This window comes from Azolla caroliniana, unplaced genomic scaffold (genome assembly GCF_043228905.1).
Source record: "Azolla caroliniana isolate FFs.n. ecotype wild unplaced genomic scaffold, voAzoCaro1.0.p SCAF_1, whole genome shotgun sequence".
Taxonomy (NCBI): Eukaryota; Viridiplantae; Streptophyta; class Polypodiopsida; order Salviniales; family Salviniaceae; genus Azolla; species Azolla caroliniana.
This window is the reverse complement of record NW_028230436.1, coordinates 28,807,325-28,832,559: the sequence shown is the minus strand read 5'-3', so window position 1 is coordinate 28,832,559 and position 25,235 is coordinate 28,807,325. Positions and strand designations below refer to the sequence as shown.

At 39.4% G+C, this 25,235-nt stretch overlaps 4 protein-coding genes across 4 annotated transcripts; 2 read left to right on the top strand and 2 right to left on the bottom strand.

The window, feature by feature from the left end:
• The first annotated feature begins 599 nt into the window (after window positions 1–599).
• Window positions 600–6,225, top strand: LOC147869492 (synaptotagmin-2-like). The gene is made up of 7 exons (XM_087330066.1): window positions 600–1,708; window positions 2,441–2,682; window positions 2,935–2,953; window positions 3,040–3,242; window positions 4,206–4,315; window positions 4,545–4,643; window positions 5,696–6,225. The coding sequence occupies exons 1-7, from the start codon at window positions 798–800 to the stop codon at window positions 6,161–6,163; spliced, it is 2,052 nt and encodes a 683-aa protein (XP_087186192.1). The 5' UTR covers window positions 600–797; the 3' UTR covers window positions 6,164–6,225.
• Window positions 6,226–8,159: 1,934 nt separating this feature from the next.
• On the top strand, window positions 8,160–11,239 carry LOC147869491 (pentatricopeptide repeat-containing protein At3g09040, mitochondrial-like). Its single transcript, XM_087330055.1, has one exon. The coding sequence runs from the start codon at window positions 8,210–8,212 to the stop codon at window positions 11,138–11,140; it is 2,931 nt and encodes a 976-aa protein (XP_087186181.1). The 5' UTR covers window positions 8,160–8,209; the 3' UTR covers window positions 11,141–11,239.
• A 591-nt stretch (window positions 11,240–11,830) lies between these two features.
• LOC147869490 (two-component response regulator-like APRR5) lies at window positions 11,831–16,593 on the bottom strand. Its single transcript, XM_087330043.1, has 8 exons — window positions 16,197–16,593; window positions 15,620–15,781; window positions 15,344–15,477; window positions 14,811–14,936; window positions 14,389–14,482; window positions 14,009–14,294; window positions 12,991–13,771; window positions 11,831–12,395 (listed from the first exon to the last, which is right to left on the bottom strand). Exons 1-8 carry the CDS (start codon window positions 16,387–16,389, stop codon window positions 12,285–12,287), a joined length of 1,887 nt encoding a protein of 628 aa, XP_087186169.1. The 5' UTR covers window positions 16,390–16,593; the 3' UTR covers window positions 11,831–12,284.
• A 4,657-nt stretch (window positions 16,594–21,250) lies between these two features.
• Window positions 21,251–24,236, bottom strand: LOC147869489 (uncharacterized). The gene is made up of 3 exons (XM_087325167.1): window positions 24,029–24,236; window positions 21,599–23,925; window positions 21,251–21,465 (listed from the first exon to the last, which is right to left on the bottom strand). The coding sequence occupies exons 1-3, from the start codon at window positions 24,234–24,236 to the stop codon at window positions 21,355–21,357; spliced, it is 2,646 nt and encodes an 881-aa protein (XP_087181293.1). The 3' UTR covers window positions 21,251–21,354.
• Window positions 24,237–25,235: the final 999 nt, after the last annotated feature.

The following is a 25,235-nucleotide window of genomic DNA, read 5'->3' as shown; positions in this document are numbered from 1 at the left end:
AAAGCAGGTCATCCACCCCATGATCAATAATCCTAGAACCAACTCATTATGTTAGCACAACATCCGCGTAAGTCAATCAATACCAACAAATCCCAATAACCTCATCATCCTCAAAAGTAGAGAAAACCAATGACCTCATGGTTGACATAGGTCTACGACATCCAATTAATTGCATTACTTGTATGAGCTCGAGTATGAAAACCTCACACATGACCAAGTAGGACTTTTGTCTTCTATATTTTGAACTATGTGTTTGGTGGCACTTGTGTCACAAATGGGCTAACCTCACGAGAAGAGAGAGCCAACTGAATTTCATGCTCCACACAACTTGATGAAGACGAACTTGTCCTAAGAACCTCATGGTCCACATGGGTTTGATCACAGAGCTTGTCCCAATTACCAAACCGAACGGTCCACATGAGATCGATTGTAATGAGCTTGTACATGGCGAGGTAAACTCGATGTCTATCTATATGTGGCGGTAGTATGAAAAGACGGTAGCCGCTAACTCGATCACTTCTGATGGTGATGGTGATGGTGATGGTGATGGTGATGATGATAGTGATGATGATGAAGATGAAGATGAAGATGATGACGATGAAGAAGAAGAAGAAGAAGAAGATGATAGGTGCCTCATGGCACGCGTCCCTACACGTGGAGGAATCCTGATGGACCAAATGACCCAGGAGGAACCTTCCATGGAAACACACGTGCAGAGGTGCCCCGGGAGAGGAAGGTCCCATAGCCATCTCTCCTTGTGATTAGGCGATGGTTTTCTCCACATTCAAACTGTGTAAATGGTTTCTTCCTCCTCATGGGACACTAGAGGCTCTCGCACTTTACTCGCACAAAACCCCAACCCTAGCACTGAATTCTTTCCGCTCAGACATAGATTTCTACCCCACAGATCACGTTGTGTTAAGCATCAGATCGTTCTTTTTTCTGTGAAGAGTGAAGAAGAACCTCCCTCTCCAGCCTCTGCTCATGACCTCTTCGACCTTGCTAGGAACGAACGAGTCAGACTCCTCCCTCCTTCGAAATACAGCTCTCATGGGAGCTTGTTCAGCGACAGAGGTCCTCAGCCATGGAAACAATGGAAAGAAGAAGAAGAAGAAAGGTTTGGGAAGAAATACCTCAAACCCATCTCAGGATCAAGCCATCCTAAACCGGGTTCAAGCGCCAATGCTATTTCTCGGTCTTCTTCCTCTGCTTTCAACAAGATTTACTCTGACGTAGTAGGAAATGGATTGATAAACTTGGAATCATCATCATCTACAGTTCCCTTGCTGGCATCCAAAGGTGCTCTTGCAGCTCTTTTTGGATTTGTCTTCATTTTTGGGATTGCAATTGGTCAGAGAATTGGGCGGTCGTCCATGATTGAAGTTCCCTTTTCTAGTGCCATTGATCTGGGAAGAAAAAGCAGGTCAAGCGAAGCTAAAGCTCCTACAGGAATATCAGTGTTCTTAGAGGGGGATCTGAAGAAGAAAGAGTCTGTAGAGTGGGTAAATATGGTTCTTGGGAAACTATGGAAAATCTATAGGCTTGGGCTTGAGAGTTGGCTTGTTAATCTTTTGCAACCCCTTATTGATAATTTGAAGAAGCCAGATTATGTAAAAAGGGTTGAAATCAAGAGGTTCGATCTTGGCGATGAGCCTCTTTCCATCAGAAGTGTCGAGAGGAGAACATCGCGCCGTGCTGACGATCTTCAGTGAGTGTAATCTCATGTTTTTGTTTGCAATGATATCTATCACATATATTTTGAAGCTTTATTGATATATAAGGAGTAGCATAGTTTTTTTTAAGGGCGACATTGCAGAAACATTTTCAGAGTTATGATTTGAGGTGTTGGGAGGAAAAAGAGTACAGCAAGCAGTATAGAGTTTTTTAGTCATATAGGCAGTATATTCTTGTCATTGTCATCAAAATCTCCCATTTTAGTGTCAAAATTTAATTACCTATTTATATACACAATTGATTGCAAGTAAATCATTAGCTCTTGGCAAAAAGCAACCTCTGGATTGCATCCAAGTCATAGGAAGATAGAATCTCTTGAAAATTGAGAAGTGGAAAAAATTGTATATTATCAAGAATTAAAAAGATATAGGGAATGATATTGGAAGTGCAATGTCATGCAATGTGTCTAATGAACACAAAAACTACATTTACTAGCATAATGTCCCTATAAATGCAAAAATTATATGCTGCAATTTATGCAAGTGTTGGGGAGCAAAAAACTGAATCCATAAGTGAATGTATATGGAGAAACAATGCTTTTGAGAGAGGCCAAATCCATCTCTTTATTGAGTCTGGAGCTATTCGGTTTTCATTAAGGACAAAAAACTGTTTTTGCTAGAAACAAATTATAATATTTGGCAGCATCCCTTTTGGGACTTTGCTTTGTTTTTAAAAGAAGAGAGAAAAAAATGAGGGTTTTTGGCAGGTATCATATTGGCCTTAGATATACTGGTGGCGCACACATGCTTCTGCTTCTGAAGTTGAAAGGTGGATTTATCCCTGTAACCATTCCAGTCGGTGTACGAGAGTTTGATGTAGATGGGGAGATATGGGTAAAGTTGCGGCTTGTACCATCTGAGCCTTGGGTCGGAACTGCAACATGGGCTTTTGTGTCATTACCCAAGATCAAACTTGATCTATCTCCTTTTCGTCTCTTCAATCTTATGGGTAAGTGTTTTGGTGGAAACTGTTTCAATGGTTTCCAAATTACGGAGAAAACACCCAGTAGACCTATTTCTAAATATTTACCAGCATATTCTTCAATAGTACCAAAATTTACTATTCTAAGGGGGTATTGTGACAGTGTTTGGAAAAATAAGGGCATCTCAATAAATAGTGTTTAAAAATTTACCATTTCCTTTGGTGTTGAACTGAAATGTTTCGTTATGTATTTCTTGCTTGGAATTGCGACGGGAACAGCCACCCCTTTCGTTTCAGTGTAACTATCTAAACTCTCTGAATTACATCTTTTGAACTTGTTCTAGATATATGAAAACTCACAAGTTTTCATGTTCTTTTGATTAGATTTTTGACACAGCTCCTCACTGAGGATCTTCCCCAACTCTTTGTACGGCCTAACAAGAATGTCATTGACTTCTTGAAAGGCAGAGTTGTTGCTTCTGTCCCAAATGACTTTAAAGGTGCAACTATGGACCGCAATACAAACTTCTCTGGAGAGCTTTCGGTGACTCTTGTGCATGCGAGAAAGCTGAAATACGATCCGTATGGTAAGTTTTGTCTCTTTGATTATGGATGAACAAGTAGATTTTAGGTGTGGGCTATGTGAAGTTTCTGGACTAAAACCAGGGGTCCTATAGAACATGAATGAAAAGCTTCTGAATTATCATTTGTGACTCCTCTAGAACCCCAACTGAAATGAAAAACAAAAACTGCTGGCCATGCTACTGAGCAAAAGTGTTCAAAGGGTTTACATGAATCCAGCTGGTCTTACTATGTACAAACCATGGTGTTCATGTCCATTAAGTATGATACAAGTATCACGCACACTTAATTACCTCCGAAACTAAAAATACTTTAATTACGTTTTTCATATTTGTGAAGCACCTGTCAAGATTACACTAAATAATTCATGCATGCCATTTCCTAAAACAGAACTATAGTCTGAAATAGCCACAATTACCAGGAGTTTGCTGTTTTAAACAATTAATCAGAATATATTCTTGTAAGTCCTTTAAGAAATCTGTGCCTCTTCAGCAAAGGAATTTAAGATATGGAATCAAACTTTTTTTTTTGACCAAATATGTCTTACCTTTAGAATAGTAGGATAATGCAACCTATATTATAATGTCATCGAGAAACTTAATGTAGGCTCTACAATATATGCAAAGTAACAAACATTGTAATGCATTAAAAAGTAATGCAGAAGCTCATAGCAGTTGTTATTGTTACAAACCTTCGAAACTACTTAGAAATGCTTCAAACTCTTTAGCTTGTACACCAGCCAAAACGAACAAAAAGGCAATTAAGTCTTTAGCTAAAAAGAACCAAAATGGAGTTTGTACATGGAGTCTCTAGATTAGTTCCTTGCCTTGTTCCTATATGTAAGTTGTAAACATTGTCATTTGTTTTTCTAAGAAAGTTCTTCTGATAGAAGTAGCGTTACTCTCTTGGGGTTTCAGTTTCGTATCATCTATAAAACATGGCCAACATCTTTCCTATCTCATGAACAGGTAATACCGACCCATATGTCATTCTAACATTGGGTGATCAGGTCATACGAAGCAAGAAGAATAGTCAAACCACGGTTATTGGACCTCCTGGTGGTCCAATTTGGAATCAAGTATGCTTATTTCTTACTCAGTTCTACCTTTTTATCATAGTACGGAAATTTCCATTTCTTGAGATTTGAGTTTGCTATTTAATGTTTGTTTTTCTTCCTAGTATCATACCTTTTCTAGCATATTGTGTGGAGTTCTTATTTTTCTTTCATCTGTACTATCACTCACTGTTCTGAGTGTAAGTGCGCTAATATGTTCCTGTGAGTTATAAGATGATTATTTCCCTCTCAGGACTTTCAGTTGCTCGTGGTTGATCGCAAAACACAGCGGTTGGATGTGCGAGTACGGGATTACTTTGGAATTACAGCAGTGACAGTAGGGGCTGGTGAGGTAAGGCTATCTCTTCAATTATTCTTCAAAGCATTTTGTGGTCCAAACTCATAATTTAGAAAAGCAGAGGATTTTTAGCTTCCTTTGGCTTATTACTGAGTAATCAAAATGCTGTAGCACTTCCCTTTCTAAAGTTGGCCCATTCTAGGATATCATAAGTTCATTTTTGCTGTTAAGATCCAAAATTTAAGGCCACATTCTCTAACCTAGTCAAGATGTAGAAACCTCTTTGCACAAACATCACATGTGTCTCTATAACTGAAATTTCAGAGTGATATTTCCTGTGAGATTGCTTTTTCATCTAGGACTAAATTTTAATGGAGCTTTTTTAAGTTTTTCATGTCAGTAGAGCTCTCATTGGATTTGAATGCTCACCTTTTTTATTCCACGATGATATATGCGATGGACGGTACACAAAGCTATCAAGCTGCCGTCATGTTTGATTTCTTATGTAGGAAACATTGCTTAATCGATTTTCTTTTTTTAACTGAATGATGGACAAACTGGACACTTGCGATTCACGAACACAGAGCTTAGAGAGTGAGTTAAGAATCTTCAGAGCTAGCTCAATCTTGATGGGCACGATGTAGGCATCTTTTCAGCTAGTTGTATAGCTGATTTGTGTTATAGCATATAACTCAAATATTGTTACTCTTAAATCTCAGACAAATTTCTCTATTACAAGCGATATAGTTCCTCGTTACATGGCACCCATATAGGAAGATTAGATTTTGCCTAATTGATAGGTTCGTTTTTGAAAATGCACTTCGGATAGACTCAATAGAGTCATTCCGAAAACTATTCTTGATGACAACTCATCAGAATGGTTACTTTGAGGAACAAGTTGACTCAACATGCTCGCAATATTAGAAAAGTGCTGTTAAATTCTGAAATTGAAGGTATAGACACCTCCAAAGTTTTGTAAAATAGTGGGATATTTAGTAATAAATCATTTCCACTAACTACATGAAAAGGTGTATTACCATTTGGGTAAAAAATAATTTCAAACAATAGCCTTGATTTGTTGCCAATTGTGTGAATTTTGCTGGCAGGTGGACCTCATGTCCCTGAAAGACACTATTCCTGTGGATAAAGTAGTTAGGTTGAGAGGGGTTTGGGGTCCTTTCCGACGACGCATTGTCGGTGAAGTACTGTTGCGGCTCACTTACACTGCGTATGTTGAAGATGAAGCCGAAGACTCACTCATGTCAGATGGAGAATTGACTTCTACTCAAGATGATATTCCCACCATTTTGGTTGAGAGTGACAAAGAATACAACAATGGAGTTACTTCACAAAATAAGGGTTTAGAATCTGGGAATGATGCTCCATCTGGAGATCAACCGGAAGATACCAATAGTACTAAGGTTTTCCTTCCTCAAAACAAAGTTAGTTTCATTGAACTTGTGCATAAGGTTACTAAACATTGGTCTACTCCAACAGCTATATTGCTATTTATTGGGCTTGGGACTGGGATATTAGTTATGGTTGTTATCAGGTTTCTTCACGGCAACATCTGACTTTGTATTTTCGAGTCGTATATCTCACAAAAGCTATTAATTCTTTTCATGGTCACACTGCATTAATCTATCTTTTCCATGCAGGGAACATATGATTTCCTTCCAGTTTTGTGGTTGAGATTAAATTGCATGTAATTATTGTCATCTTTACTAAAATTTATAGTAAATGTCAGGAAAAGTAAGCGTTTTCAGAAATTCAATGCTTATGTGGACATTGTGCCAATTTGTTCATCCTCTAGAGATCAAATGTTAATATGGAGAATGTCAATTTGTTCATAAAATAGGACTCACAGCTCCTGATTATCAACCGATAATCATAACAATACAAATAATATAGAATGCCAACAGTTTCATTGATATGATTGTTCATCCTCTAGAGATCAAATGTTAATATGTAGATTTTGTTCTAAAAATAGAACTTTCCTGATTATCAGTACATATCATACATAAAATTTAATAATAGGATGCAGAAAGTTTCATTGATATGGTTGGTTCAAGCCATAGAGATGTGCGTTCCATAGAATCCATACATAAGTCCCAGATTACTAAATCTAAAAACATACCATTAGAATTATAAAACTTTGGAGCTCAATAAGGTAATGGTCAATGGTTTTGGAACTGTAGTTTTCCAAAAAATTTACCTATTTAGAGCATAAACATTTCAGAATAATGATCTACCTATATTAATTCCGTTGTCTCTTAATCTATGCCAAATCCTACACATATAGACTTGGATTTGCGAGATCATTTTCTACATAGTCATAAATATGAAATATCACCAACCCATAAAACTCTTTGAAAATTGGCTAAAAGCAAGGTATTCAGACATTGGAGAATAGGACTGTTGTTTAGGTGCTATCTTTTATTAACAAGCATTTGGAAAGTTGGCAAATTGCTATATTGAGTAGGTCTTGTTGAATATGGTTTTTATAGGCCTTTGCATTTGTGACGATGTTTACACTATGAGATTTCATTCACCAAGGTAAGGAAGTGATCATTCCTAAATATTGCACAAATGATCAAACTTGGCTTCTCAATCAATAGACTTGCTCTCTATTGATGATAAGAGTTGCAACTTGTGACTATTTAGGTAACACTTCCTACACATGCATAGACTGGTGCCAACTTGAGTGGGAGAACGAAAATCCCCACTCGAGGATTCGTCCCAATTCAAACATTGAGAACCCAATACCCCACATGGAATGTTGTCATCGTCATTGTACCTCTTAAGCGAGATGTGGGGCTCATCAAGTTGTCTTGGGACTGATTCTAACACGAGGTCCATGGTTATGCAACATGAGTTGGGAGAATTTCACTTGAGAGGGTATATTGGTTCTCCAAGTTGACTTGCAAATGTCAAGACCTAAGAAATATGCATCGTTGGTGGCTTGCTTGGGCACTGGAAGAATCGAGCGTCCCCTTTGAGTGAGACTTTTTTTTCTTCCCTAAAAGATTTTCTTCAATAGTATTAAAACATCGAGAAAGTACAAGTGAAAGTTATCTGCCCGTAGGTTTACAACGTAATGTATGTACACCTAAACTTGTACATACAAAAACAGCTTATATAGGGTTGTTGAGCCTTAAACGATACATTAACATGTTGGTTTTATATCAAGAAAAGATCCATGGAAGATGATAATTCCATTGAGGTCTTTGCTTTGTCATTACAAAGAGAGGCACCTTCCTCCATAAGTGAAGAAGCTTCATCCTTCTTTTATGGATATTTTCTGGAGAACCAGCCATGTTATCATACTGGCCATGAACTACTGTCAACAATGTTTCCCATATCTCAAGCAATACCTCTGGAATGCCAAGTTTTGCGGCATCATAAAGTCCCGACTGCCAAGTTTTGAGTGAGACTTGCTTTGACATTCACCCTGGATTATTACAGCAATGCTCACCCAAGATATAGAAGAAGAAGAGGCCTCATGGAAATTGGGGAATCCACAGTTTTTTAAAATGAATCCTTTTATGTGTTTTTTTTAGGTGCGGAAGTGTAGATTTTGTGACCTGTGCAGGAATGGAGGATTTACTTACAAGTTTGAGATGAGATGGCCCAGTGGCTGTCCCAATGGCTTCTTCTCAAGGGAATCTCTCTACCTGCACCTCCAGGAATGTGCACAGAAGAGGGATCTGATGTGTGCGAGGGATGTGCTTTCTCTCTTAACGTTCGCTGGAATGGATTCATCCATCCCCAGCTTCTCTGACCATCTTATCCGCCTCTTCGCCTCGTGTGGCAGCTTAAACGAATGCGACTATGCCTTCTCCCACCATCCTCGACCCACAATCCTCACCTGGAACTCCATCATTTACGCCCATGTCCGCCTCGGGTCAGAACAGAGAGCTCTCCAGCTCTACTGGGAGATGCAAGAACGTGGACTACAACCAGATGTTGTCACCCTCTTGGCTGCCGTGAAATCATGTGGAGCCTTAAAGGAGCTTGATCAAGGACGGATGGTTCATTATCAGATAATATCAAGTAGCCTGGAGTGTGATTCCAAGCTTGCTAATACACTTGTTGATATGTATGCCAAATGTGCTAGCTTAACGGAAGCATATCGTATGTTTATAAAAATATGTCGTCCTAATGTGGTCTCATGGACCATCATCATAGCTTCATTCTCTCGATGTAATGAGGATCATGATGCTGCATTTGCGCTTCATCTCCATGATGGCATGCTTCAAAGTGGCATCCAGCCAAACAAAGCCACATTCATGGCTACATTGAAGGCTTGCATTAATGGTGGGTTTGTACACGAAGGGAAGATTATGCATGCACATATAATAGAAACTGGGTGTGTTATCGATGAGGAGCTCGGTAGCGTTATTCTTGACATGTATTCAAAGCATGGATGCATGGAAGAGGCTCAACAATTGTTTGATATTCTTCCAAAGAAAGATCTAGTTGCGTGGGGTACAATAATATCTGGCTATGCCACTGAAGGTGATGGTTTCCGTGCACTCAAAATGTATGAGTTGATGCAAGGAGAAGGACTGAAAGCTGACAAATCCATATATTCTTCCATCTTGAAAGCTAGTGTGAAAGTCGAGTCTACAATGTTGGGTTTCATCATACATGATCAAGTTGTAAAGAAAGGGTTTCATGAAGATCTTGTGGTGGGCACTTCATTGATTGATATGTATTCTCAATGTGCTAACCTCGAATGTGCACAAAAGGTTTTTGATCAGCTTCCTGAACTAAATGACATATCATGGGTTGTATTGATCAAGGGATATATTCAGCACGGAGCTGAGGATTTTGCTCTTCTTCTCTACGAAAAGATGCAACATAAAAAATTTCATCCAAACAAGGCTGCTTATGTATATCTGTTACAAGGATGTAGCAACATCGGGGCATTAATACAAGGGAGGACAATACATGATCAAATCATAAGAAATCAACTAGAGTCAGATGGTGCCATTGGGAGTCTCATTGTGGGGCTCTATGCACAGTGTGGATGTTTTACGGAAGCACAGTTCATGTTTGATAAATTGCTAAATTGTGATAAGATGGCATGGGGTGCTCTATTTAATGGTTATATGAGACATAGACACGAGGGTTCAATCTACAAGCTATTCGAACATATGGAATTGAAGGGTGAAAATCCAGATGCATTTATATTCATGTGCGTTTTGAAAGCTTGTGAAACCATTCATAATTTAAGACTGGTACATCATAAGATAGTTAAAGAGAGGTTTGAAGATGTCCTTGGAAGCATCCTTATTGATTTATATGTGAAACATGGAAGTTTAATCGAAGGCCACAAAATATTTGAAAGACTAAGTAATGCAGATGTGACAGCTTGGACAGCGATGATTGGTGGATATGCAGAAAATCTTCCATATCATGCCTTAAAATTGTTCGACGAAATGAAACAAGCAAACATTAAAGCCAACAAAATCACTTTCTTATGCATCTTGAAAGCATGCAGAAATATCCAAGTTATAAATAAAGGTAGGCTAGCACATGACAAGATTCTAAGGTGTGGGTCAGAATGTGACGTAGTAGTGGTCGGAAATGCTCTCATGGACATGTATGCAAATTGTGGGCATATTGAAGATGCACAAAAAATCTTTGAGAGTTTGAATGATAGGGATATGGTCTCATGGAGTATAATGCTCATAGCACAAGCTCAATGTGGGAATGATTTGGTCGTCGTTGAACTCTTTGAGGAAATGCAAACGAAGGGTTTGAAGCCCAGCAATATATCTTTCCTTACCATCTTGAGAACATGTGGCAATATTGGAGCAATACGGCAAGGAAAATTGATTCATTATTGTCTACTACTTCAAGGCGACGAATCGGATACTGGAATTTCTACGAGTGCTTTGGTTGACATGTACGCAAAATGTGGGCATCTAGAAGAAGCGCAGGTGCTCTTCGATGTTTTACAGCATTATAGAGAAATTTCATCATGGGGCGCTTTGATTGCCGGGTATGCCAGATGTGGAAGTATCAATCCTGCAAGAAGGTGTTTTATAGACATGCAAATTCAAGGGATAAAGCCAAATGAGTTGGTATTCACAAACATGATGATTGCTTGTTGCCATGAGGGTCTTGTTGAAGAAGCTATTTGCTACTTCAAATCAATGAAAGGCGAACATGGCATTGATGCAAGCCTTGAGCATTACGGGTGCATTGTTGATCTTCTTGGGAGAACAGGAGCTTTGAAAGAGGCCTGTTATTTGCTTCAAACAATGCCTATGCCTCCAGATATTGTTGTCTGGAGGGCTTTGTTACATGTTTGCAAGCTATATGATGAGGAGGAGCTTGGCTTGTATTGCTTTGATCGTCAAGTAACTCCTCCCACTTTGCATATGCTCACTTCAAATTATTGTGGAAGCTCTTTACAAGAGGAAAATGTACCTGAGGTCTGTTGGTATCCTTCCAAGGAATTTGAAGAGGAGACATTGTATTTATTTGCAGGATGTGAATATATTCCAAACTTTTCAACAGAATTGAACAATAGGTCATGATTGTAGGGCAATAAGTTAAAATTTAAAATTTGTGGGTTGAATCTTTGTCATGTATAAGCCTCTGGACCCTGGCTGGGAATCCACTCCCACTCCTACACTTGGCTGGCCCCATTAAGATAAGCACAATTTGGTGAACTGTAACAATTATTTGCTTCTAAAACCTTTTCAAAGATATGGAGAATGTATTTCATTGATCCACAAGATGTCAATTTTGCTCCTCGTTTAAGAGAACAAAATGGAGACTGTGAACATTCTCTAATTTAGCTAATGGATTGCATGATCCACAGAACTTACAGAGTATCTAACTCAATTTAGAGTCCTTGCTTAAAGACATAGTCCATTGCTATTGAACATGAAAAAAGAAAGATCATGTTCAATTTGCTGGGACCATCACAAACCTTAGTTGTACCATAGTGTTTCATGACACTCTAAGGGGACTTTATCCTCACTGTCAAGCTGGCCTCTTGCTCAGTAAGACGGGAAAATTTCCAACGATCACATGTTGCATTCTCAAATCTGAGAGATTCAAACAATATTTGAAAGCTTTTGTCCAAAACATCCTCTCACAGTGATGCACCATCATACATACTTTGCTGACCTACGATTAATGTTGTTACATTATGAGGGTAAAAAAGTCAATATCAAAGCACAATCCACAAGCATTCAAATGACGGACCTCAACACATGAACTTCACTTACAAAACATAAGAATAAGAATTGCATATATGATTTGGCTAACGTATTATGTTCAATGCACTGTTTTGCCATTAAATGTTTCACATCAATATCACGAATTAGCCCAAATTCTAACTGAAGCCCAAAATTATATCACAATGTTCTATTTCCAGTGTTATTTTCTAACCACCAACCTACATCATCAGAGATGGAGATTGGAACCTTTATATGGGGTTATTACTAGCCCCTGTAACAGCATTGTTAGAACTAAAAAAACAGGTCCAAATCACTATAAGCCCAACCTTAGTTTTCTATCTCTTGAAAAAACCTTAGATATAGCCTATCCAACTGCATCCCCATTGGAACACATGAACCTCATGTATACAACAAATACAAATTTACAAAGCCTTCATGACCAAAAGCGATGTATCACCATAGACGATATGTATCTTGTTGAAGTCGTGCATCTTCAAGCATCAGGTTGTAATAGAGTCACTGCATTGTACGCAGTTTGGCGTACAAACTGACCTTTAACTCGGGGGCGTTGTTCAGCAAGCTTTTTTCTGGTTTGGTATCGAACCTGAAAATTGCCCAAGCCTAATTTATTTTTGAGCTTTCACACCGTAGGACATGAACTTTTAATTACGTGAAAAACACAGCAATGTGGCTAACCCAATCAGAGCACTACAATATGGTTGGTTTATCATAATTTTTCCACTGTCTATTACATATAGTCTTTCACAAGTTTTTCTTTAAGTCTTATTACAATATATCTTTACAAGTTTTCATACTTTCGATCAGTTTGTCAGATTTCTTCTCTTTAAAGTTATGAACAAAACCACAAATATTAAGGATTTTAAGAAATTTTAACAAATAAAATTTCTCATTTTTTTATCAATGGATTCTCTCAAAAGCTACCAGATATCTAGATGCAAACCATGAATACTAAGAAATTTAAGAAATTTAACCAATCAAGATTTTCGTTTTCTAAGGTGAAATTCAGAGCTTTTGAACAACTCCATTTTCCTACACTTTATGGTATGATATATGCAAGACTAGAAGCTAGGGACATTTGGTATTTCAATTTCTTAATGCTACAAAATATTGGTGACAAACATACAAAGGTATCAGGTCCAAAAGCTTTCACAAATTAAATATGTATAAATTGGACTGACCTTCTTCTCAAAGCATCGGACTTTTCGTTTCTGCCGGAACTTGTTGAGAGCTGCTTGCCGAAAAGCTGTCCGGTAATCATTGGCTTTCAGCTGCTCTAAATCTTCAGCAATAGTATTAGTAGTGGGTCTGGAGCAATCAGCCATACTATTCTCCTCACTACCTCCACCAAAGTTACCCCCCCAATTACCACTCCCACCATAATTAACTGATTTTCCTGTCCGATAATCCTCACATAAATTGCTTCCTCCACTACTAGCCATCATATGACTTGGCATCTCATGCACTGATGCATTGTTTTCTATATTAGAAGCACCATCGACGACTGTAGCTGATTGATGCAAATGAATGTTTCGCTGATTCAATTCTACATTATCAGTGTTTACTGAAGGACATGGGTGAGCACTAGGTTGATCCATGGATTGAGCATCACCAGGACCACAATCTCCATTCTCAGATCCATTCAAAGGAGTCTTATTATTGGAGGGATGATTAGACCCATTCATCGTCGTTGAATTCATCGAGGGGGTTCTGAAACTTGATAGGGAGTTCTCGTGGATGGGGGGCTGCCTCATATTCTCGTCGCTTGAGGATGCGATTAAAGATAAAGCAGAAGCCCCTTGTTTTCCAGCATGGCTGAAGTGGATGGCTTGGGGAAAATGTAATGTTGATGCACCACAACTTCCATCAATACCACCTCTGTGTGAGCTATGATCACTCGGAAGACTGACTACACTTCTGAAAATGGATTGATGTTGTGGCGAGGTTACATTGCTAATATATCTATTAAAAACGTAGAAAAAGGAAAAGGAAAATTAATACTAGAGTTTCATAGCAGGATATATCATTTTTCACCAAATGCCAATAGAAAATTTAGAGAGTACATGTACATCCCATCTATGCTAACTTCTTCATGGTAGCCAATTAACTAGACACGGGACACTACGTAGTTTCTAGTATACTGAAATTTTGTCCTGATCTCAGATATCTTTGAGAGGAAACTTGGATAGACTAACATACTTTGAAAAAGCTGAGCAATATGATTGTTGTACACTTGTTTGTCCATTATGATCAGTTTGTGTCTGTTGTTTTGAGCATGTTCTTAAAGTGAGCTCCAATACGGGGAGAGATTGATGAGATCTTGTTAGTACAGACTTCTCACTCTCAGAATTTGGCTGGCTTCTGTCGAAAATGGGATGTTCTGTCATGGTTCCAATTAAGTCAATTGCTTTAGCTGACCTTTCCGAATCCTCCTTATCATCCGAATTGCTCGAGTAATCCTCTTTTTCCTCCAATGTGCGTGAACCTTGATTATAATATGAGACTGAATTATGTAAGTGAAAATGTCATCATTATATAACAAATTTACATGACATTAAAGCTAGCGTGTATTCACTTACCAAATTCGCATTTCAAAGTATCTTGATCAATTATCACTTCTCTGTGTGAAGTCTTTTCCTCTTTTTGTGACTGAACTGCCTCTGAATTTACAACCTGCCTCAATTCAAATAGCTATGTTGGAAATGTCGATTTGAGTATGTACAGCATGTACAATTACATGTGCAAATAAACTTAGGCCATTCTAAATTTTATGGAATTATTCAATGGTTGTCAGATTATTAATGACTGGTAATGAACGAAAACTGGTTTAGCATGTTGAAAATGTAACCAAATTAAGCTTCTTTCTCTAGCAAGCACACAAGTCCAGATGAAATTGTATATTTGAGTTCTATTAAACATATTGCAACCCAACATTGTTTCAAGAAAACAAAAATAGAAACCACAGATATGGAAGACGAAAGCATGACAATCAGGCGAGTACCTGAGTGGCAGTTCCACCACTAATGGAGAATCCATCACTAGAATTACCCCCTGAACTCGACATGGATATCCTTGTTGCTTTTCTCTTATGACCTCGAGCAGATTCTCCATTTTCAATTCTGCTAGACTGAAAGTTAAACGACGAAGATCAGAAAGGGCAGATGGAGTTCTGAAAGAAAATATAGCCTGAGAGGTAAACTGTCTTCATTTACCTATGCACAAACTTGTATATGGTTGGAACTATATGTCGATACTTATTTATTGGAAATATGTGTCAATATTATGAACTTATTCAAGATGGAAAGGGAGATATTTACTGATACACAAATTTCAAGCTTATTCTCCCCCAAAATGTGACAATTCTTCCAATATTATGCAACACTTATTTGTGACCAAAAAATGAGATATTTACCTACACATCAACCTATTCATGACTGAAAATGTAACATTTACGCATGTATGAAAACTTAATTACAAAAAATAATCAGATATTTTACTAACATGCTTATTTATGACAGAAAAATGAGAGCTCACCTCGCGATTTTTCCTCCAAACATGTTGCCAAAGGTTTCGGAGCTCATTTTTCCTGAGAGGCTTCACAAGGAAATCCTTAGCTCCTCTTAGGAGGCATTTGAAGACCACGTCTAAGGAGTCTTGAGAAGACATCACTGAAAAACAGCACATTTGAGCCGGAAATGGCTTGTAAATAGGAAACGTCTTGGACATAAGATATTGAGGGATAGCATTTCGCGTTAATAAGAAATTCAACGCGAAAATAACCACATTTGCTCAACTGTCTTCAACACTTACTTATGACTGGTATGTTCTTGTGAGACTCATGTGACATGATTTTGGAGAGAAGATCATTTCCCGATGTATCTGGCAGAAATGCATCAGCTAATATTAGATCAAACTTGGTGGGAGAATTCTCCAGAAGATTCCATGCCGTCACACTGTCAGTAGATGGTCGCACTGCATTATTACAGTAACAAAAACATTTAGACCTTTCACATGTGGAAAAATTGGCGGAATAAAAAGAAAAAATAGAGAAGCACTGGGAAAAAGCTCTCTTCCTGACCGATAAAAATTTATGTGGAAAGAAATAAGGAGATCCATGTACACGATGGATATGGTGATAGATCGGAAAAAGTCTTGAAAATATGCTCTTTTCTAATGCATAGATACTGTGAAAGGAAAGAGAACAAAGAAACGAGTTTTGCAACGGCTTGCAGAACGGCAAAAACAAAGAAAGATCCAGAAACTATAAGGGTAGAGAAGGAACAAAAGCAAGAATGTTAGGTTCGTAGCCCCAATTAGAGTTCTGCAGAAAGAAAGAGAGAGAAATACAAAGAGAAGGGAAAGGAAGGGAAAGGAAAAATCGGTTTACCTTCATAGCCACATTTAGAAAGCAAAGCACAGACAATCTGGCGAGTGGCGATGTCCTCTTCAACAAGAAGGACTCTGAGAGGTCGAGGAGGAAGGAATCTCTCCCAGCCCGCAGAAGAATTGGAAGCTTGATCACTGCTCGAATTACTCGTACTGCGACTAGATTGAGCACTACGCGCGTTCATAGTCTCCATAGATTGTATCTTTAATTATAGTAGTAGGAGATCAGAAAGCAAGGTGGCCATGGCATGTGCAAGATATACAGGAGAGAGATGGAGAGAGAGGAAAACTAGAAGGAGGACGGAAGGTCGTTTGTGTGGGGCAAGAGTCAAGATTTGACAGAGGAGTGAGGGTGGTTTGACACAGAGAAAAAGGAGGAGGAGGAAGAAGAAGAAGAGCTGAGAGAGAAGGATGGAATGAAGGAAGGCGTGAGGATTGGGGTTAACACGACAGAGAAAAGGAAGGAAGGAAGAGAAAGGCTGAGAGAGAGGGGGATGGAGAATCACGAGTTACGCTTAATGTTGCAGAGAGGGATGGGGGATGGGGGTGGAGGGAGTGAAGACAGCGATGGAGATGGGTATGGCGATGGAGAAGCACGAGTTAGGGTTAGGGTTAGGGCTAGGGTTAGGGTTAGGTTTCTACAGAAAGAAAGAAACGGGGGAGAGAGAGAGAGAGAGATGGATAAGCACGAGTTAGGGTTAGGGTTAGGGTTAGGTTTCTACAGAAAGAAAGAAACGGGGGAGAGAGAGAGAGAGAGATGGATAAGCACGAGTTAGGGTTAGGGTTCCTCAGAAAGATAGAAAGAAAAGAAAGAGAGAGAGAGAGGGGGGGGGGGATGGGGGGATGGATGCCACGTAGGATGGATGGATGCCACGTAGGCATGATATGGGAGGCTGGGAGAGGAGGGAGAATCAAAAGCAAGGCTATGAGCGATCCTCCTCCTCATCACTCTCTTCTCTGTATCTGTGTGCCTGTGTCTGTTGTGTTGGTGGTCCCCACCCGTCCACGTGTATGTGTGTGTGTGTGGGCACTAGAGAGAGAGAGAGAGAGAGAAAGTTGTTAGGTTGGGGATGTGGCTTAGATTTTTTTGTTTTTTTTAGCGGAGGTGTGTTGGGGTCTCCTTTTTCTTTTTTTGTACATATCTCAATTTTAAAAACCTTTGGAAATCCATCCACCACCACCCATCCCTTCGTCCAGATATTTATTTTGAACCAACATTATTATTATACTACATATGTGTTTATTTATATTGCTTGTTGATTTCTCTTTGTGTGTGTGTTGTGCACTCCTCCTCCCCTTTCCTTTCGTTTTTTCGTTTCGCTCATAATATATGTATGTATATAGAGATATACTTTGATCGCCCCCTTGACTCGATCGTTTGAGAGAGCCTACTACACGTCATACCCACTGCCTTAAACCACCCCTCCTCGCTTGGAAGCGCTCGCTCGATGGTGCATACGTGGACCGTTGGATGTTCACTCCCCACATGATCATAACCCATGCTTTGCGGTATTTGTTACATGTGAGGCTCTCAGTCAACCCATGTTATCGTCTGGGGTCCTATTGAGAAACATTGAGTGCCTTGGTTTCGTGGATTTACGAGAATGAAAAAGTCGAAACCTATGAGCGCCGAATGTGGTGATCACATTGATCTTCACTTTTTGATTATATTTTTTTAATGCAAACCACGAATCGATGAGCAAGTCCAAAAATATCATAATCTCGTCATCCACACAACATGATGCAATATATAGGCCATTGTAACCTCACAATAATATCTAGGTATAAATAATATAAGATGATCTAAACAAATAATGACTAGTAACAAATATGCACAGATACACATAGGATGAGAGGATGCCACATATTTGTGATTTTAAAGGAAGTGAAGAAAAAGGAGAACGAGATTCTTTATGGAGCCCACTCTCGTCGTAGAGAGATTTTTATCTGCCTCTAGCTTTTGGATATTAAAAATTTTGATGACATCCCACTCGATAGATATTCTTTCCCCAACTTTTGAAGCTTGGTTCTTGTATGCACACCTCATCCACCACTATTAATGCGTCAGTATGAAAACACTTTGAGAATAACATTGAATATAAATATTTTGTGTAGAGAGAGAGAGTATGTTTATACATGAGGAGAAGATATGCAAGCAAGTGTTGGGGGTTTCACGAACACCTTTTTGAAGGAGAGTATGTGTGTGTGTGATGCCATGTAGATGTGAGTTTAGAAAGAGAAAAAGCTTGGTGCAAAGAAGTCGAGAGAAGTATGGCCAACTAGACCACCTAGTTTTTTTTCATAACAAGATTCAGAGACATCGAAGCCGAGAAAGGAAAATGGAATTGAAAAGCCACATTTTTTTCATAACAAGATTTGGAGACATTGAAGCCGAGAAATGAAAACGGAATTGAAAAGCTTGCGTGAGGTCTATGATTACGTCTAGAATGAATGTTCCATAAATTTGTCAAAAATGGTGCTACGCATAGTTGTTTTGGGGCAATTTGCCAAACGTCAACTCATACCATGTCGGACAAAGGGGCTATTGGTATCATTCTCAATTATATTGTAAAAACTTTACGTGTCGTATACAAATCAAATATTTTCCTCAAACAACAGAATTAAAATTTTAACAAGGATATCAAGCCTGAAAACGAGTTTGTACGAAACATTTGTAAGTTTTTGAGTTTATCAAATGCTACTTACGAAGATGGCTAACCTCTTCACACAAAATAAATAATCACTTATTATTGCAATATACATGATGTATTAAGATGTAAAGTCGAGGTCGAACTATTGATATTATTTAATTCATATATATGTTGACAAATGTTCTACCTTTCAAAATGCCGTGAGACAATTCGGTTCCTATCTACCAAAGACATAATATATATTTTCCATAGAAAAGAATGTGATTATGTTAACACAAATATCAAGAAAAATACATGCATCTATGCATGCCACATGACATTAACACGAACTTTCAAATTCCTAATATAAGTAGTTGTACGAAATAGTGAAATCTAACGTAGGAAAGTGTTCCACAATGGTCAATCCTTAAACTTGCCACAAAGCCAACGACTCGAGTCTCATAAGACTAATCCACACCCATGATGACTAGATTCCAAAGAGTAGCAAAGTCAATTTCCTTATCAACAACTTCATATATCATGTTTGCAAGACAAAATGAATACGTCTTCTCTAATCCTCGACAATGTTTTTCTTTTCTTTTTTCCAAAAAAAAAACTCCTTCCATTCGTTATAATTTTTACAAATGAGACGATTATGCACAAATCCCTGAAGGGACGCAATAGTTCCATCTTATGTGGATGCCCACTGACTCAAGAAAGGGAGAGGACGACCATTGTTGGATGAAGGCTATTCGTTGTCTCTTCAGAGTGGCTACAATTTCACTCCATATCTCTTGCAGTAACCTTGTTGGATGCGCGGTTTGGTTGGAGAAGACTCGCCTACATCGTTGTCTCCATAGAATCCAAAGGGTTATTGGGTTGACCAATTCCAACACCTCTTGTGATTTGTCATTAAGAGGAGTGGAGTGGACATTGCCGCTAGAGGAGAAAATGACCTCTTGTGCTTTTATCACCAAAGTCATCCCCTCCTGATGCTCGTATCTGCCAATTGCGGCCTGCCATGATAGCCAACATATATTTCCCCACTTGATTGAGCCTTGCACCTAGCAAAATTGCAACAAGCGGCCAACCCCCCACCATATTCGATGGGACATTCGGATGAATATATTGTTGATATTTTTAGACGTTTTGAATGTCATTCCCAAAGCACATCGGTTCAATGTATCATTGATTAAATGAACCAAAAGTGTAGATGAAACATATGGGGGATAGGAAGTGTATTTCAATTGCCTTGTTTGTTTTTTGTAAAGGGGGGAAAGAGGTCTCACGTTTCATAGCTTCGTAAGTTAGCAATTTTCCTTTACTCTACTTCTTTTTCTAACATGTAATGATTCCTCTTAGTAGTTAGTGATTCGTTATTCAAAGGCAAATCGTTCGTCCTTGAGCTTCTAGTAAAGAAATTTGAAATGTTCTTTGTGCCCTTAATACCCTTCTGTTGATCATGAGCATTGGGAGCCTTTTGCTTACCCAACACATCATTCACAACCACAGTAACTTCCTGAATCATCTACCATTCGTTTTTCGTTTTATTAAATCCATGAAGTTTCACACTCATTAGTAATTCGCACGTGCTTTTTTATCAACTTTTCCATAACACTTTAGTGGAATCTTCATTTCGGCCCCAATAAGATAAGTTAGTTTTCTGCATATCCGATAGGTCTGAAGATTTTTCTTTCTAAACTCAGAGAGTGCATAATTTCTATAGTCTGGAGTCTGGACTCAACGCGTTCTTAATCTAGAGCTCAGGTTGATCTAGCTTTAATCGATGAGATTCCCTGTAATTTCATTCTTTTACCCACCACGGTGTAACCTACAGCTGGAATACTGGTCAAATTTCCAATCGTCTATCTTCCCTCAGCATACAAGTACATTTGGAAGTTCGAACGAGGCAACGCATGTGTCGGGTTACATCTGAAGAAGCAGCATTATATGTGATATTGGAAGTGATTCGGTGGCCAACTCAAAGGGTATATTGTTCAAACTTTATATGCATATCCATCTATTTATAATGTGGGCGTCAACGTTCTCTTCGTTATTTTTCAAACAGAAAATGGAGTGTATACCCTCACAATTTAAAAGATGCCATATTTTGTCTCTCGGAGAACATTAATGGGTGGCAGCTTCACATGACCAAGAATACAAAGAAGAAGAACACACACACTTCACATTTCTCAGATGATTATATGACCAATGAAGAAGAAGAACAGCTGTCATTATATGTATATATCATCATGAAAAAAGAAGAAGAATTGTGTGTGTGTTTTGTTTTTTTTTTTTTTTTTTGGGGGGGGACAAAATGGAGGTTAAGTACAACCAGGTTTTAGTAAACTAGAAAATACGCTGCATTTTGTCTTCAATACTTCTGTTCAAAGAGAATGAAAGAATGATCATCGGTGAAAAGTATGGACTGAGCCATCGACTTTATTGTGGTGGAGATCATGATGAATGAAACGGCAGGGACTATATTACTGCAGATTTAACTCTGTGTCGCACTACTTTAAATCCTTGTCAATTTGTCAGTTTCGCATACATATTAAAACTACCGACCACTCTTCCTTGCAGGAAATCCGTTTTCTTGATCTTTAGTCTGTGTCTGTAGTTCGACAGCCAATTCTCCACCTATAACGGGAGGTCACAAGGAAATTAATAAGCAGTAACTTAACTAGAAATTCATGGTGGATCCGAACTTACAACTAAACACCATATATCGGATTAATAGATCCTCTATGAGAATACCACAGGTAGGGCAGACCTGCGAAAGTGTCAATCCAGTAACCGAAACCAGGTCGCGCTTTTGGTCCTTATCTGCAAATGGGAAATCCATGTGCTCTTCAAACCAATTGCGCATGGCAGTCACTGCGGCCTCTGGAAGCAACGAAGATGAAGAAGCTCGGGGTGGTGCCATTTTAATGTTGTTATATGACTCACATCGATTATCAGCTACTGTACTAGTACAGCTGATCGCCTTCTTTCTTTTCAATCCTGAGCTCCTGCTTCTTCTTCGATGTTTCAGGTTATCAGCTGGCTGTCCTGCCGACGTTAAAGCATCTCCATGACTGTAAATATTATCGCCGGCAATCATCTCGTGAACATTTTTGCGGTAAGTGCCATGTTGCTGGGTAGAAGATCTCTTGGCCCTACTACAGGAAGTATCTGCGTGAATAGAGCGTCCACTGTCGGAATTACTAGACATTGGTATACCGTCTAATAGAGTGTGGGCCTCGTCCACATGAGCTACTGGCAGCTGCTGAACCGTCTGTAGGCAGCAGAAGCAGCTGGAGTCAGCGGGATCATTCGATGTCGTGCTTAATATACTATGGCTGATGCCCACACCATTCTGCTCCTTATAATGATTTGTATTCGTATTAGTCCTCATCAAGCCCTTGCTGGCGCACCTTATCTTTCTTGGACTAGAGCGCAGGAGCACCCGCGCTGCATCCAGAGGTGGCTGGCCGCCATATTGATGATTATCAACAGGGGTTGGGGGATCACGATCAGTCGTGACCGCTTGGCTCACATGAATACATTGATGATCTCCACTTGACAACAGGCATTGTACTATGTTACTAGGCAATGGACTAATTCTTCGTTTCCTTTTCTTTCTCAACTTCTTGCATTTATTCGTTATGGCTATAGCACGGCCAGATGCAGTACTATCTGACTGGATATTGGCGGAGCACGTGACTAGTGATAAATTATCACTGAAGGAGTCTTGCCTAGTGCTATATTGTAAAACTTCCTGCAACTTCTTCAATGGTGGTTGATCTCCATTGTCATGTGTTTGTTCTAATTGGCAGCAAGGAGGTGCTGCTGGATGATCTAATTCAAAGAAAGCAGTCCATGAACTCTGAGCGAAGGAACTCATGTCGGGCACATCTCGCATATTCTGCTCCGGGTATGTCTGATCAACCTCCAAGCACAGATATTGGTCTTCATGAAAGTAGTTAGAAACTGTGGCTTCATCAGCAGATACATCAACAGTGGCATCAGCAGAAGCGGTGCCTGGTAGTTCTTGAAGACGTGCTAGAGTATCTGGGAGGTTCCGGTTTAACATCTCAATCTGTGCATCCAATTCAGGCCTGTAAATTGACCAGATGTCCGCCTGCTTCTCAATAAACATCCCATCAGAGCGTAGAAATGAAACTCCTGGAACATCCCCATCTGCGTCGTGGCTGAATATGTCATGATCAACCAGGTCATGGAAACAGTTTATCTGCTCCATATAATTAATGTCATAGTTCCCAGCAGGATCAACATAAATATACGGAGAAGAACGGGGATCAATTATGTTTTTATCTTCTATAGACTCTCCTAGATTGTCACAGAGGTTCTTCCAGCTGCCACTATATTCAGCGGGTACATGATGTTGTGGAAGGTCTGTGCAAGCTTCTAAACCATTAAACTGTGGAATTAGATCTCTATTTGAGCCGCAGGCTGAACTACAACTGCTCACATCATCTGCAATAGTCAATGGCCAACTAATTAAATGTTGACAATATTCCTGCTCATGATCAATGTTAATGAGGTGTGGCGCAGCTTCGCCATCCATCATCATGCTGGCCAGCGGATCGTCAGTGCAAGCAGACGCCTCTGGTAGTATAGCAACGCATTGGCTTTTTGACAGATTTCCGAAATCCTGTGAGGATGATTTGGCCTCAGAGACCGCAGCAACAGGATTGATATGACCAGAGGTTTCAACAGGATCAGTGCAGGTATTGTATATTGAGCTTTCGTTAAACTCACTCGATAACTGACTGTTAGCTGTGTTGTGACAACTTATTATAGCTGCTGCTGTGCTAAATGTGGAGTTGTCAGCTGCGCTCATGCAGAAATAATCTGCAGGCGTTTTGAGATTGTGGTCATGAGTAGGCTCTGGCCGATGTTTTTTGTATCTGATGGTTAAACGTGCACCTGATGCCGTGCAAAGTTTCAGATTATGATATGTCTGATCAGATCTAGAAGAATCAAGACAGCTAGTGCTGGACATTGCAGGAGGAATACAGCTAGTCCTCCCGAGTGAACGTATTCTTTTTGTCGTCATAGTATCGGTGGCTATACATCCATCGACACCAAACAGTCCTGGCCACATCTCAAAATCAATAAGGAACTACGTGGATATTAATCCATGACCGATCTATCACAGATACTTTCAGTTCTAACTAGTAACGAAAGATTTTAAAACCTGAATTATCAGAAAGAGAGTCCAAGCGAAGGTTATCATGTTCACGATGATCAGTGATGGCGGCCGTGGTGGTCTCTTTGATCTTGAATCCTGTTTGACGGCAGTTAGTGGTATTGCCATTGAGAGCTTGGATTTCGGAATCAGAATGAGATTCCAAGTGACAAGTAATACGTCCTGTATCGAGTCCTTTGAACTTGTAAAACGTCATGATGTGAGCTGCCACGGAATGAAGACGAAACTTGAAACCAGAGACAGACAGCAGGACGGAGAGATCGGACTTACAGCTCAGAATTTTCCGATCAGTACATAAGACCTACCTGATTCAAGTTCTGTTGCAGCTTATTATGCACATGTTGGGCTTGTCTTTTGGAACAAAACATCGATAATAAGCAGAGATGAAATCGTGACCTTTCTGATGATAAGACTGTGGCTACTTATTGTGCTCTAATTATATCGCTGTTACAGGGAAAATGAGACAGAAGGTGAGAAGCTTTTACAGCATGCAGGGATGTTGTACCAGAAGCTGACGGATCGTGATCAATACAACGATGAGGGAAAGAACTACCTCCAGGAGATAATTACGCAGAACGCTGAAGAGTCTTTGGCATGCGTATAGAAATGTAAAGAAAGTAAAGACAGACAGACAGACCTGCGATATTTCATCTCCATCGCTCTCTCTGCAAGATCCAGCTCTCCTCAGAAGAAGAATCAGAGGGAAAGAACGAATAGCAAGAATGAAGATGGAAGATGATGAAGAAAAAGGAGAGAAGGGGGGGGTTGCGACAATGACGTCATGAGGTGATAGAAGGTGTTGGTTGTGACGTCATAGGGCCAGCGTTGGGCCAATGGGAGGCGCCCGCTTGGGTTTTGCTGACGTCAGCCAGGGCACGCGTGCTGCTCCCGTTATATAAAATCTCATTTTGTGCTTTATTTATTTATTTAAACAATAATAATAATTACGCTTCGAAAAGAGAGAAGTAAATGCTGATAATAGGTTTAATTCTCTGCTATTGAAATATAGAAATGGAAATAGGCTCAGGTAGCGACGTCGCGGGCCCTTCTTGTTACGAAAGAAGAAGAAGAAAAAAAGTAAAGGGGTATTCTTCTTTCATGAAATTGGGAACCAATCAACTAAAGATGAGAAGAGAATAACCTCTCTCGTTTGTTGTTCATTCTCTTAGCCTACCTTATCGGAAATTTAGGCCTC